The 15,314-nt window shown below is 38.2% G+C and overlaps 1 protein-coding gene and 1 pseudogene across 5 annotated transcripts in view; both read left to right on the top strand.

Annotated features, from left to right (window-relative positions):
• Positions 1–15,314, top strand: part of WDR19 (WD repeat domain 19) — a 135,078-nt gene that overhangs the window by 52,932 nt on the left and 66,832 nt on the right. For all 5 annotated transcript variants that reach the window (XR_003211248.2, XM_073891545.1, XM_025887014.2 and 2 more), the window contains 5 exons: positions 8,125–8,195; positions 8,613–8,785; positions 8,875–8,989; positions 9,865–9,971; positions 10,641–10,763. Coding sequence is in view for 4 of the 5 variants with exons in the window: in XM_073891545.1 (XP_073747646.1) it covers positions 8,125–8,195; positions 8,613–8,785; positions 8,875–8,989; positions 9,865–9,971; positions 10,641–10,763 (589 nt within the window). In the remaining variant the exon portion in view is untranslated. The remainder of the gene's footprint in view (positions 1–8,124; positions 8,196–8,612; positions 8,786–8,874; positions 8,990–9,864; positions 9,972–10,640; positions 10,764–15,314) is intronic.
• On the top strand, positions 236–4,796 carry LOC112835826 (protein BEX2-like; annotated as a pseudogene).

The following is a 15,314-nucleotide window of genomic DNA, read 5'->3' on the forward strand; positions in this document are numbered from 1 at the left end:
TCCTAGGAAAGCTTATGTAAGGAATATTGAAAAGATTCAACAAGACTTTGATAGCTAGTATGAATCTGCCAACGATACTCTCCTGCACTCTTAAAACACGTTTGCAATTGAAAATTTCTAGGACTGCTGCTATAACACGCAGGGTAAAACCCAAATTGCTAAATGTTTACTAACTACAAAACCTAAAATGGAGAATGCTTGAAAATCAATCTTAAAATTGGTAATTCCAGGTAATATGGAGTCAGCATGCTTCACCCTGTCTCACTCACTGAATACAACTATAAAACCTGGGCAGAAGGCAAGGGACAGATATTTAAGGACTCTGAAAAGTAAATAGTAGGCACATTGAAGAAGAAGAGCAGAATGTGAAATACCACCAAACCAGTGAGGAGTCTCCCACTTGTTTTCCAGTCTCTCAAGACTCAAGGCAGCCAAAATCCGGAAGTAGACACCAGAGCATAAAGGAGAGAGCTCCGAGAGAAGCCTTCTAGTTCTGGCCTCAAGTTGCAGGGAAGAGAACTCCTAACACTTACTCTTTCTCTGTTCTTTCATGCCCCAGCCACCAAGCAACGTTGCCATGGCAGTGGCAGCAACCGTAATGGCAGGAAGGTCCCCCAGACACCTGCAGCTCTGACAGAGGGTAACCTTCCTCCAAGTAGAGGAGCTATGGTCCCAGGAAGTGGGGCAACCCCTGTTGCTCATTTTTCTCTCTGCCCTCACACTGCTTGGCCACAGGTATGGGTGCAGCTGTGGAAGGACAAGGCACTATAGGGTAACTAGAGCCCCAGCTTTCCTGCTGGAATACCAAAAAGGGGAGCCCCAGAGAATCAGAACATACCAGGGAGATCCTGGAGAGGAAAGAGCTCTGGAAAGCAACCGTCTGAAGACATTTATGAACTCCCAGGTTCACTCCTGAGCTATATATGTGTATCTCATCCTAAAGATCCCAAAGACTTTGAGAACTGAACTAAGGCACAGGTCATAATGCAAGTCCTATGGACCACAAAGTGGACCAAACAGGGACATACCTGAATACAACTGCAAAGCCTTTGAAAATGGAATTGACGTTGAAACCACATCTCACAGAAAGCTGGTTGATACTCGTAGCCTGAACCCAGCTGGGTTGATTGCTTTAAAAAAAACAAAAAACAAAATTAAACCTTCTCCATGGGATTTAAACAAGATGCAATGGTCTCAAATGTAATGTTCAGAATGTCCAAAATATAACCCAAAGTTACCTGACATATGAAGAATCAGGAAAATTTCAACTCACTTGGGAAAAGGCAATCAAAAGATGCCAATGCCAAGGTGTTGCAGGTAGCAGCTATTATAAAGATGCTCCAAGAGATAAGGGCTAGCGTTCTCAAAACAGATGGAAATATAGTCTCAGAAAAGAAATAGAATCTATAAAGAATAACTAAATGGAAGTTTTTAGACTTGAAAACTATAATTAATGCAGTGTACTTAATAGCAGAATGGTGATCATAAAAAGTCAGTGAACTTAAACCAATAGAAATATCCCAGTGAGCATAGAGAGAGAAAAGATTGGAAAAAAATAAACAGAGCCTCAGGGGCCTGTGAAACAAAACCAAAAAGTCTAACATTTATGTCACAAGAGTCTCAGAAATAATGGCTGGAAACTTCTCACATTTGGCGAAAGATACAAACCTGTATGTTGTAGAAGCTCAGCAAATCCCTAAAAGGATAAGTCCAAAAAATCCTAGCTCAGACACATCATAAACTGCTAAAAACTAAAGACGAAGAAAAGATCTTGAAAGCAGCTAACAAACAACATTTTAAATGACAGTGGATTTCTCACCATAGCCATCGAGGCCAGAAGGAAGCATCACGACTTTCTAAAGTGCTGGAAGAAAAAGGGGCACCTGGGTGGCTCAGTCGTTAAGCGTCTGCCTTTGGCTCGGGTCATGATCTCAGGGTCCTGGGATCGAGCCCCGCTTCAGGGCTCCCTGCTCCACAGGAAGCCTGCTTCTCCCTCTCCCACTCCCCCTGCTTGTGTTCCCTCTCTCTCTGTCTCTTTTAAATAAATAAATAAATAAAATCTTTAAAAAAAAAAAAAAGAACTGTCAGCTGAAATTCATTACCCGGTGAAACTATCCATCAGTAATGAAGTGAAATGGAAACATTCTCAGATGAAGAAAAATGAAGAGAATTTATTGCTAGGAGACCTGCTCTCGAATTGCTAAAGGAAGTTCTTCAGATGGAAGAAAACAGATGGCAGAAGGAAATTTGGAACATCAAGAATGAAGAAAGAGCAGGCGCCTGGGTGGCTCAGTTGGTTAAGCATCTGCCTTTAGCTAGGGTCATGATCCTGCTGTCCTGGGATCGAGTCCTGGGTTGGGCTCCCTGCTCAGCGGGGAGTCTGCTTCTCCCTCTGCCCCACCCCCCCGACCCGCTCATGTTCACTCTCTCTCTCTCAAAAATAAATAAAATATTAAAAAAAAGAATGAAGAGGTGCAGAAATGGTAAATCATTTTTTTTCTTTTGAGATCTTATATATGTGGCTGTTGAAAGTAAAAATTATGATATTGTTTGATAGTGTGTTCAGTGTTTAAGATGTAGTATGTAAGACAAGCACAACAGAAAGGGGAGAGTGTAGGGGCGCCTGGGTGGCTCGGTTCGTTAAATGTCTGCCTTCAGCTCAGGTCATGATCTCAGGGTTCTGGGATCGAGCCCCGTGTTGTCTAGTAAAATATAGATTCTAAAGAGCTTATAAGAAATTAAATTTGGTGTTATATTCTAGAATAACCGCTAAAAATATGCAGAGATATAGACAAGAACACAATAATAGGTAAATTAAAATGGAATACTAAAAAATGTTCAAATCTAAAAGGTGGCAGGAAAGAGAAACGGGATCAAAAGGGAAAAACAGAAAACAATAAAACAGTGGATTTAAGTTCAGACAGAGCAATTAACTGTGTTAAATGTGTAAATGACAATGCTATTAGACATAGACAATTAGAATAGAATTTTTAAATGACCCTATTATCTGCTGGAACTCACTTCAATGTAATGATATAATGAAATAACTAGGTAAAAAGTAAAAGGATGGAAAAAGATCATCCAAAGCAAGAGAGCTGGATGGCTATGTGGGTATCAGAGAGCAAAGAAAATTACCAGGGATGAAGAGACATATTGCACATTGACTAGATATAGTAATGCTAAGTGAGTATGCACCTGACAACAGAGCCCCAAAGTAGATGAAGTAAAAACTGGCAGAATTAAAGGGAGAAGTAGACAACAATAATAGTGAAGTCTTCAGGGCTCTGCTTTCAGTATATGGAACAACTAGACAGAAGATCAACAAGAAAATAAAAGCGTCAAATTGACACTAAATGGAGCACAGGGTGCCAGATCATGGGCTGTGGTTCAACAACACACAAGAAGAATCGAAATAGAAAACTTCATTATTCACAGGTTCTGGAGGAAGTAACTGGCATGTCTTGACCTCATAGAGAAGTCACTATCAAACAGTGCAGACAAAAAGAGACAGAACCAGAGGCATGTGCTTTTAATAGGTTCATGAAAAAAAATAGGGTTCCTGAATACACTGCTTTAGGGTTCCCAGGCTAAGGCCAGATTGGTCAATTCTAACCAAAAGAGTGGGGTTTTGGTAAACCCCAGAGATCTTATCCTAGGGGCACATAAGGCATGTAAGTGCTGGGAGACAGGAGAGACTGTTGATCACAAGGGCTTTTGGGGAAGTCACATCAGGATCTTATATTTGCTTGTGACTCTGTGAGCTGCTCTCTAGGGCATGCACTCACAGGAGGGACTAGTGTAAGGTCTCTGCAGGCCGCTTGGCCAAAGAGGATGGATGCTGAGCCAGCAGTACCATGGAGTAGCTTAGCTCAACTCTCAGCAGACTTGGACAGCACTATAAACCAACTAGACCTAACAGACATCTATAGAACATTCCATCGAACAACAGAATACATGCTTTTTCTATGCATCCATGGAACATGCACCAAGATAGTCCATATCGTGGGCCCTGAAACCTCAACAAATTTAAATTGAAGTCATGCAAAATGTGTTCCTTGGCCATAATGTAATCACACTTGAAATGAATAACAGAAAACAACAGGAAATTCAATGAACACTTGGAAATTAACCTACTTCCAAATAATTCATGAGTATATCTCAAAGCAAATTTAAAAATACACACAACTGAGCTGTGACCCACCAATGCCAACTCGCGTGCCTTGCTCTAGCGTCAGACCCATCCTTCGCGTGCTCCCTTCTTGCTTCCGGTGGCCCTGAGGGCGTGTGGGCCAGGGGGCCCCAAAGAGTAGGAGGCAGAGGGGGGAGCAGGTGTGCAGGTCTAAGTGTCACATCCGCGCACTGGCAGCAAGAAATTGAGAGGAGCAGGAGACCTCAAGGATGGGACCAGGAGTAATGGCATCCAGAGGAACAAGCAGTAAAAAGTATCAGCATGGACAATGCCAACCAGGAAAACAAACAAAAGGATGAAAAGGAGCAAGTTGCTAATAAAGGAGAGCCCTTGGCCCTCCCTTTGGAAGCTGGTGAATATTGTGTGCCTAGGGAGTAAATTGTAGGTGGTTCCATGTTAGGCATCCCAACCCCTAGTATAGGTGGGGCATGATTCAGAGGCTTGGAGAACCACAGGCAAGGATGAGAGAAGAGAATATGGAAAGGATTGGGGGGGGTGGGGGGAAGTGAGACACCTGAGGGAAAAGCAATTGAGTCATAGTCTGGGGGCGGTTAACGCTGACTCTTCTCACCATGACCATCATGAGGAGTTTTGCTTTATGCCTTGAATCCTGATGTTTTCCCTGAAGTTAATAGGAAGACACACCTGCTTCCTAAACTTACGTGTTCTCAGTGTACCTTTGTTGTAAACCTTTTGGTGTTACATGTCTCTTGTGGGTCTCCTATGACCAGCTTCTAATTGAATGTTGTATTTTGACTCAATCTGTAAGATTCTATCAGCCGGGGAGTTTTACCCTGTTGCATGGCAAGCTGCTCATTATATATTGTGAAGTTAATAAAGCAGTTTAAAAGACAAAAAACAAACAACCACCACCCATACAACTGAATAAAAATGAAAATGCAACATATCAAAATATGAGATACAGCTAAAGCAGTGCTGAGAAGAAAATTTGTAGTATTAATGCTTATATATAAAAGAAAAAAATCTCAAGTCAGTAATCTAAGTCCCTACCTCAAGAAACTAGGGGGAAAAAAGAGCAAGATAAGGGTAAAGCAGAAGGAATAAAATCATAAAGAGCAGAAGGTGATGACAATGAAAATAGAATAGGAAAAAAAAACCTAACAGCTGGAGTTTTTTGAAAAAGAAATTGATAAACCTCTAGCAAGAATGACAAAAAGACACAAGTCACTAATATCAGGAATGAAACAGGAATATTATTACAGATCTGGAAGCTATTAAAAGGACAATAAAAGTACTACAACTTTACAATTACAAAGGAATACTACAAACAACACAGAAATTTGATAACTTAGAAGATTGGGAAAATTCTTCAAAAACCACTGAAACTCAACCCAGATGAAACAGATAATCTGAATTAGCCCTGTAATTCTTAAAGAAATTGAAGAATGATTTTAAATCCCTGAAAAATCTCCATGCTCAGATGGTTTCACTGGAGAATTCTACCAAACATTTAGAAAAAGAATTCACACTAATTTTCAAAATCTCTTCAGAAAATAGAAGTGGAGGGAACACTTCTCAACTTATTTTATAAGGCTAGTATTACCCTTATACCAAAATCAAAGAAAGTATTAAAAAAAAACAAATTACAGACCAATCTCTCTCATAAACTTGGACACAAAATCCTCAACAAAACTTAGCAAACTGAATTCAGCAATATATGAAAAGAATTATAGCTCATGACTAACTGGGATTTATTCCAAGTATGCAAGGCTTATTTACATTCAAAAATCAACAAAGTTACTGTATCAGCAGCTGAAGAACCATATGATCGCATCAGTTGACACAAAATATTTCATAAAATCCAATACCCATTCATGATAAAAAATTCTCAGTAAGTTAGGGATGGAGGGGAATTACCTCATCTTGATAAAGAACATCTACAAAAAACCTATAGCTAACATCATACTTCATGGTGAAAGACTGAGTGCTTGCCCCTAAGATTGGGAACAAGATAAGGATACCTACTCTCACTGCTCTAATGCAACCTAATATTAGAAGTTCTAGCCACTGTAGTAAGACAAGAAAAATAAGACACATCCAGATTGGAAAGAAAAAAGTAAAACCATCTCTATTTGCAGATGACATGATTGCTTATATAGAAAATCTCAAGGAATCTACAAACAAGAAACACCCAGAACTAAAACTAATGAGTGAGTGCAGCAAGGTCTCAGGATGCAAGATCAAGACAAAAAAAAATCAATCACATTTTTTATATAGTAGCAACAAATGTAGAAAAATATGCCATTTTTAATCACTCCAAAGAAAATGAAATACCTGGATATACGCTTAACAAAACATGTACAGGATCTGTGTGCTGAAAATTCCAAAATGTTGCTGAAAGAAATCAAAGAAGACCCAAATAAACGGAGAAACACACAGTATTAGTATATTAAAAATAGTGATAACGTCAAATGCTGGGAAGGATGAAGAGAACCTAGATCACTCGTACATTGCTGGTAGGAATGTAAAATGGTACAGCTACTTTGGAAAACAGTTTGGCAGTTTCTTAAAAAAACAAACAAACTCAACATGCAGTTACATATGACCCAGCATTTTCACTCCTGGCCATTTTTCCTGGAGACGTGAAGACATATTCACAGAAAAACCTGAATATGAATGTGTACAGCAGCTTTATTTGTAATAGTAAAAAACTAGAAACAATCCAGATATCCCTCAGTGGGTGAGTGTTCAACTGGTACATCCATTTCATGGAATACTACTGAAGCATAAAGAAGAACAAACTATCGATACACACCATAATGCAGATGAATCTCCAGAGAAGTATGCTGAGTGAAAAATGCCAATCACAAAATGTTGCATACGGTATGATTCTATTTATGTAATATTGTTGAAATGATAAATTATAGGAATGGAGAACAGATTAGTGGTGGCTTAGGGTTAGGGATGGAGCTAGGGTGGAGCGAAGGAGGTAAGTGCCTTTATAAAAGGACAACACAAGGGATCCTTGTGGTGATGGAACTATTCTATATCCTGACTGTGGTTGTGGATCTCAGGAATCTTTCATGTAATAAAATTGCTTAGAACTAAACACACACACACACACACACACACACACACACACACACACAATGAATACAAGTAAAACTTGGGACATCTGAAAAAGGTTCGTGGATTGTATCAATGTCAATATTTTGATTATGATATTATGCTATAGTTTTTCAAGATGTTATCATTTGGGGGGAAGGTGGAGGATATATACAATCTCTGTGTTATTTCTTACAACTGCATGTGGATTTACAATCCTATCAAAACAAAAAGTTAAATGAGGGCAGAAGGGAGGAGAGAGGAAAGGACAAGAAGGAAAGATACCTTCCAGCCGTTAGGGGCCGGCGTTGTACCACACAGCTTTCATTGGCCTGAACCCGCCTATCTTCCCTGTAGCCCTATGGAGTAATATGCCTCCAGTTTTTCAGAGCTTTCAACCTATGCCTTCTGATTCCAAATCGAATGCTCTTTCTATTATACCTCATTACTTTTTGTATGAAAGAAGTCAGGGTGGTGGAGGGAGCACATTGCAAAGAGAAATCGTATTCCTCTTACTATAATTAGTGCTGCTCAGGAGAATGTTTTCCTACTCACACTTTTCTTCAGGGCAACTTAAACCTCCATGTTCCTGAAACTGTAGATCAGAAAATTAAGCCGGGCACAACCACCACGCCCCAAAGATTTTAAGATAAAATTACAGAAAAAAAATATATTTTATATATATTATATATATATAAAAGATATACTTACAGAAATTCTATTATTTTCTTACCTTGCCCCAATAGATTATCCTATACATCCCTTTTTGGAGAACGCTGACCTGTTCTGTAGCTTACAATTTTTCGTGAACGAAAACAATTTCATTTAACACTTGTATTTACAATATATATATTTTTTTCATTTTTCAGCATCAAAATCCATGACTTGGCAGAATTAAAAGACATGTATGCTATAATCAACCTGGATGATGAAAATAAAGGTACTGATTTTTCTGAGGCAGAGTGACGTTTTATCACTGCAATGCAGAGTAATGTGTTTATTATTTTTTGAATTGCATTCATTATAAGAGGAATAAAATTAACACCCTTCATGAGAGTTCCCTAAAATAACTTACTTATTTTAGTAATTATAGAAGGCTGTAAGTCCACTTTGATCTAAAGATTATAGTGAATTTAATCTCAATTTCAGTTATAAAACCTAAATTCTTACATCCTTTCCTTTTGAGCCACTACCAAATGAATCAATGCTCATGTTCACATGCCTGTCTGTGGTGAATTTTTACTCTGTATAAACTAAACTATTAAAAGACAACACTTGAAGATTTTTATGTCTCTGCAGCTTACATGAAAATATTTGCTTGTTTTTGATTGATTCTTTATTCTGTCAACTATTTCAGGGTTGGGCACCTTGTCCTGGACAGATGATGGCCAGTTGCTGGCATTGTCTACCCAAAGGGGCTCGCTGCATGTTTTCTTGACCAAGCTTCCCATACTCGGGGATGCCTGCAGCACAAGGATTGCGTACCTCACCTCCCTCCTTGAAGTCACCGTAGCCAACCCTGTTGAAGGAGTATGAAAATGGTGTTATTTTGATTGTATTTATTAGTAAAATCAAAGCAGTTGTAGCAGTTGATCTACTGTTCCTTTCCTGTATTATAGGAGCTGCCAGTCACAATTTCCGTTGATGTGGAGCCCAGCTTCATAGCAGTAGGGCTTTATCATCTGGCCGTGGGAATGAATAATCGAGCTTGGTTTTATGTCCTTGGAGAGAATGGCAAGTCTCAAACCAGTTGTCATCTTACGTAGAGTATAATTTCGGTTATTATTTGGGAAGCACGGAAAGTTTCTTTGAAGACCAGGCCTTTCACTCTTTTCCTTCAGCTGTTTCTTTCTTAAGAAGCTTAACAGTTTTGTGAATCCTGTAAAAATTTTGCATAATTTTTGGGAAGATTTTATTCTTAACCTTTGTGGTGAACACAGCGTGGTATAGTGGGCAGAGTACGACCTTTAGAATTAGGCCCTGAGTGTAAATTCCCGGGCTGCCTCTTGGAGCTGGGTGACTGTAGACAAATTCTTTACCTCTCTGAGCCCTGGTTGAAAAGGCTTTGTTCGGAAAATGAGGATTCTTCTACATGTAGGGGTCAAGGAGTCGTGAGAAAAACTAAATGAAATAAAATGTTGTGAGGCACCTTTGCACAATGACTTTCATAGGCACTCCTTGGTCGGGTCATTGGGTCCCTCCGGGTCGTTGGGTCCCTCCCCCCTCCTTTTGTTCTTTTTGTTATGACCATTAGCATCTGAATGGAGCCTGGCTGCTGCTTCTCCCCACTGGAGGTCAGATATCCCTCAGGAGTAGAGCCAGCCGAGATTTAGCCTCAGATAGACTACACCATTAACCTTACTGTCGCTAAAGTGAAATTTTTGGTTGTTTCACGTATAATTTTATTTTCTGTTACTTTGTTTCATGTGAATCATTACGGAATTCCTGAAAGCAAATTTATATGACAACTTCGATTTTCTTTAGAATGGCTAAAATAAAAATTTTAGATTCAGAATATCCTTAAAAAGGCACCCATTTAAAAATTAGTTGCAAATCTTAATGTAACTTTATTTATATTTTAATGTGTATGTGTTTTTATATTGCTACAGCTGTTAAAAAATTGAAAGATGTGGAATATCTGGGGACAGTCGCCAGTGTTTGCCTTCATTCTGACTATGCAGCTGCACTTTTTGAAGGCAAAGTCCAGTTGCATTTGGTAAGTATAATTCTGATGTCCTGGAGCCCTTGGGACTCGTGATGACTCAGATTAGTGATGATGATGAACAGCCTAATGTTATATTACCAAGAACTTTGTTCGGGAAGCAGCCACATACAGACTAGCTAGAAAGCCAGGTGTGGCTAAAGGACTAACAAAACTCTACCCTTCTGCATGAGATGCTCAGTTAACTTTCTTACTCTGGTGGGAAATTGCATCTAGAGGGAAATTAAAAACTGATGGGAACGTTCTATGTCTGGGCTTCCTGTCATGAATTGACTTACATATTTGGGCATATGGCTTGTGGGGATCCTTGAAACTATACCTATTAAATTGTTCAGAAGATACTGGCTCCTGAAATATGGGTCTTCTAAGCAAGGGAGCATCTCCTACATCTATTTCTTGGCTCTTTGCTTCTGAGAAGCCAAAGAGAAAAGCTACCAGACCCCTGCAGAGCCTGCTGCAAAGATTATTACCACTAAAGAGGGTTGTTTAATGCTGCCCTGCTGGCAATTGTGGTTCTTGTCTGATGTCTTTCTCAATAGACGGGCAGTCTGATGAGTCTGAATGTTTAATCGAACTTAGGAAGAAGACCCTCCCCTATCTCCCTAGATGGTGCAGACCAGCTTTACTCAAATCTGTGAGGTACTATTATTCTTTATGTTTTAGATAGAAAGTGAAATCTTGGATGCTCAAGAAGAACGTGAGACTCGGCTTTTCCCAGCAGTGGATGATAAGTGCCGTATTTTATGCCATGCCTTAACTGGTGATTTCCTCATCTATGGTACAGATGTACGTACTGGCTTCTTTGATATAGAACATAGGGGACTTTCTAATTTTTGCTTTGTAATATCTGTGTGTATATATATATATAATATATACGTAATATATACATACATATAGATGTATGTAACATATATACATTACATTTTATACACACTTATGTATAGCACATAGGTCCCATGATTTGCTAGTAGTTAGTGCTTTTGTGATTATATAAGCAATTTTGATGGCAGAGTAAAAAGAGTCTGGAAAATCTGGGCTCATGTGCCAGTTCTCTTACTCGCTACGTGCTACTTAACCCATTCCAAGCCTCATTTTCCTTATCTAGATCCTGTAAGGGTTTAATTTGGTGATGAACATAAGACGTATCATTCAACTTTAGATCTCCAATGCTTACATTTAGTAGGCATTTAATAAATGGCAAAATTAATTGAATACTGAGAATCCCACTTCAATCTTTTGGTGATTGTTTTTTTGTTTGTTTCATTTTTTAGAGAGAGAGAGTGTGAGCTGGGGAGGGAGAGGGGCAGAGGGAGAGGAAGGAGGGAGAATCTTAACCAGGCTCCATGTTCAGTGTGGAGCCTGATGTGGGGCTCGATCTCACGACCCTGAGATCATGATCTGAGCCAAAATCAAGAGTCAGACACTTAACCAACTGAGCCATCCAGGTGGCCCAAACTTTGGTCTTTTGAACCACCAGTACCCTAAACCTCTAAATATTATACTAGCCAGATGGACATAAAACATAGTTATAGTAATAGCATCTTACATTTGTAAAAAGTTTTCAAAGATTTTTCAAAGCATATCATACCTGTTGTTCATTCTCTAAAAGAATTTGGTAAAGGTAGGAAGGGCACTGTTTTCCACATTAGAAAAACAATTACTGACTTTCAGATGTTTCCTTTTCTCACGTTAAACTGTTTTCTAAAAAAAGCATGTCTTGTTGCATACTTATTGCTGTAAGAAAGACTTGAAGTTCAACCTAAAATATTATCTTTTTACTAATATACACCAGTAGGGTAGGTCTCATGTGTCAGGTAAAGTGGTAAGGGATATGGTAAGTATAGCAAATATAATACATTTGTATGAGATGTAACAGTTTATAAAGCCCTGATCTCACTTATTTTATCTCATTAGTTTTATAAAATAAGCAGGGAAGTGTTAGAGACTGAAGAACACTGAAGATTAAGAGGTTAGTAAGTTTGTAACAGATGCGGAACTTGAACAGTATCTTCTGATGTAAAACCCACTCTTTCCACTATTCCACACGGCATTTTGAAATAAGAACTCAAGGTTTGGTGGTCTGTCCATAAGTCAGCATTTATCTCAATCTCTTTCCTGAATGATTCTGAAAATATGTTCTTTAAAGTTTTAGTGAGGTATGATTGATTCACAACAAAGTACTATTTAAAGTCCACAGTTTGATAAATTTTGACGTGCATATACCTGTGAAACACCATCAACTCCATCAAAATAGTAAACATATTCATCACCGCCAACAGTTTTCTCATGCCCCTTTATGATTCCTCCTTCCTGTCCTGGCCCTTGATGTCACTATAAACGAGTTTCTGTTTTCTAGAGTTTTATGTAGATGGAATCATATGGTATGTACTTCTTTCTGTCTGCCTTCTTGTGTATATCTATTGTTGATTCCTTTTTCTTGCTGGGGTGGCATGTTATAGTATACATTTATCATCATTGGCTTAACCATGAACCTAAGGATGGACATTGGGGGTTTCCCATTTGGGGTTGTTTCCAGCCTGGATTATTTCCAGTATGGGATATTTACAAATAAAGCTGCTATAAACATTCATGTTCAAGTCTTTGCATGGACATATGCTTTCTTTTCTCTTGGATTAATACTGAGAAGGAGAACGGCTACATCATATGGCATATGTATGTTTAAGTTTTTAAGAAACCGACAAACTGTTCTCTAAATTGGTTGTACTATTTTACATTTCCATCAGCAGTGTGTGAGCGTTCCAATTCCTCCACATCCTCACTAACATTTGATATGGTCAATCTTTTTAATTTAACCCACTCTTAAGTGTGTAGTGAAATCTCATTGTGATTTTTTTTCTTTTGCTCAAATGAAGACCATTGCTTTTTTTTCTATTATTATGTTAATTACCATACATTACATCATTAGTTTTTTTTTAAAGATTTTATTTATTTTTTAATTTTTTATTGTTAATCACCATATATTACATAATTTGTTTTGGTGTACTGTTCCATGATTCATTGTTTGTTCATAACACCCAGTGCTCCATGCAGAACGTGCCCTCCTCAATACCCATCACCAGGCTAACCCATCCCCCCACCCTCCTCCCCTCCAGAAACCTCAGTTTGTTTTACATCATTAGTTTTTGATGTAGTGTTCCATGATTCATTATTTGTATATGATTTTAATTTGCTCTTCCCTAGTGGACTCCTGTGACACATCTTTTCTTTTTTTTTTTTTTTTTCTTTTTTTCCTTCTCTCCTTCCCTCTCCACCAGCATCTTTTCATATGCTTGTTTGCTCTCTGTATATCTTTGGTGAAGTGTCTGTTCATATTTCTTTGGCCATTTCTTAATTGGGATGTTTTCTTATTATTGATTTTTGAGAGTTCTTTAGTCTGTATTCAAGTCCATAATTTATCAAATATATGCTTTGCAAGTATTTTCTCCCAGTGCATCCGTTGCCTTTTCATTCTCTTGACAGTGTCTTTCACAGAGAATAAATTTTTTTTACTTTGATGAAGTCCAACTTACCACTTTATTTTTTACAGATTGTGCTTTTGGTGTCATATCTTAAGTAATCTTTGCCTAACCCAAGGTCACAGAGTTTTTCTCTGGTGTTTTCTTCTATAAGTTTTGTAGTTTTATGTTTTGTACTTAGGTCTGTGATCCATTTTGAGGTAATTTTTGTTTATGCTGTGAGGTGTAGATCAAAGTTCATTTTTTTGTTTAAAGATATTCCAGTTGTCCCAGCACCATTTATTGAAAAGATTGTCCTTCCTCCACTAAATCGCCTTTGTACTTTTGTCAAAAATCAAATTGTCCATAAATGTGTGGGTCTTTTTCTGGAATTGCTCATTCCATTGATCTGTGTGTCTGTGTTTATAACAGTATCACACCATTTTAATTACTGGGCCTGTATAATAAGTCTTGAAAGCAGGTAGTGTTAGCCCTCCGACTTTGAGTTTCTTCTTCAAAGTTGTTTTGGCTATATTCTCAGTACTTTGCATTCCCATTTGAACTTATGATAAGCTTGTTAATTTTTACAAAAAGCCTCCTGGGAATTTGAATGGGATCATGTTGAATTTACAGACCAGTTGCCATCTTAGCAAAATCTACTCACCAATGAACGAGGTATATATCTCCATTTATTTAGGTTTTAATTTCTCTTAGTGTTTTTGAGTTTTCAGTGTACCAACACCCTTTTTGTCAGATTTATACCTTAAGTATTTCATATTTTTGTATTTTAGCATTTTTCTTATTTTTAATGCATAGTATTTTTTAAATTTTAACTTCTGATTATTCGTTTGTAGCATATAGAAATGCAGCTGATTTTTGGGTATTAATCCTGTGTACTGCAGCCTAACTAAATTCACTTAGTAGTTGTAGTAGTTTTTTGTAGATTCATTGGATTTTCTATATAGATGATCATGTCATCTCTGAATATAGCTTTACTTCTTCCTTTCCAATATGGATGCCTTTTATTTGTTAAGATTTTATTTGAGAGACAGAATACTAGCAGGGGGATGGGCAGAAGGAGTGGGAGAAGTAGACTTCCCTCTGAGTGGGAAGCCAGACACAGGGCTCGATCCTAGGACCCCGAGATCATAACCTGAGCTGAAGTCAGATGCTTAACCAACTGAGCCACCCGCGTGCCCCATGGATGCCTTTTATTCTAATACATTGTTGAATAAGAATGGTGAGAATGGCTATCTTCGTCTTGTTCTTGACCATTAAGTGTGATTTTAGCTGTAGATCTTTTGTAGTTGCCTGTTATCACGTTGTATGTATACTACAAAACCTAAACCACTAAAATAATAGAGTTGTAGCTAATAAGTTAACAAATCGGATAAAATCAAATAATAAAAATACACAATCGTATTGAACCACTTTAAGCTATGGTTCATCTTTTCTACTTTTTTGCATACCTGGTAATTTTACCTTTTGGGATGCTGGATATTTTTGTATTCCTAAAAATATTCTTTTTTTACACCCAAACATGGGGAATTGGAGAGGAAGAGGGAGAGAATCTCCAGCAGACTCCTAACCAACTGAATCACCCAGGCGCCCCCTCTAAAAATATTCTTGAGCTTTGCTCTGGGATGCAGTTAATTGATTGACTTAGATGCAGTTTGACCGTTTTTGAGTCTGGTTTTATGATTTCTTAGGCAGATGTGAAACACTGCTTAGTCTATAGCTAATTATTCCCACTTCTGATCTGAGTTCTCTACCCAGTGCCCTGTGAACTATGATTTTTTCCAGGCTGGCTATTGGGAATAGTTACTATTCCCATTCCCTCTAATCCCTTTGGATGGTTCTTTCCTTGACCTTGTGGTTTTCG

Source organism: Callorhinus ursinus, unplaced genomic scaffold (genome assembly GCF_003265705.2).
Source record: "Callorhinus ursinus isolate GAN/ISIS: 27379988/994484 unplaced genomic scaffold, GSC_fseal_2.0 scaffold4, whole genome shotgun sequence".
Lineage (NCBI taxonomy): Eukaryota > Metazoa > Chordata > Mammalia > Carnivora > Otariidae > Callorhinus > Callorhinus ursinus.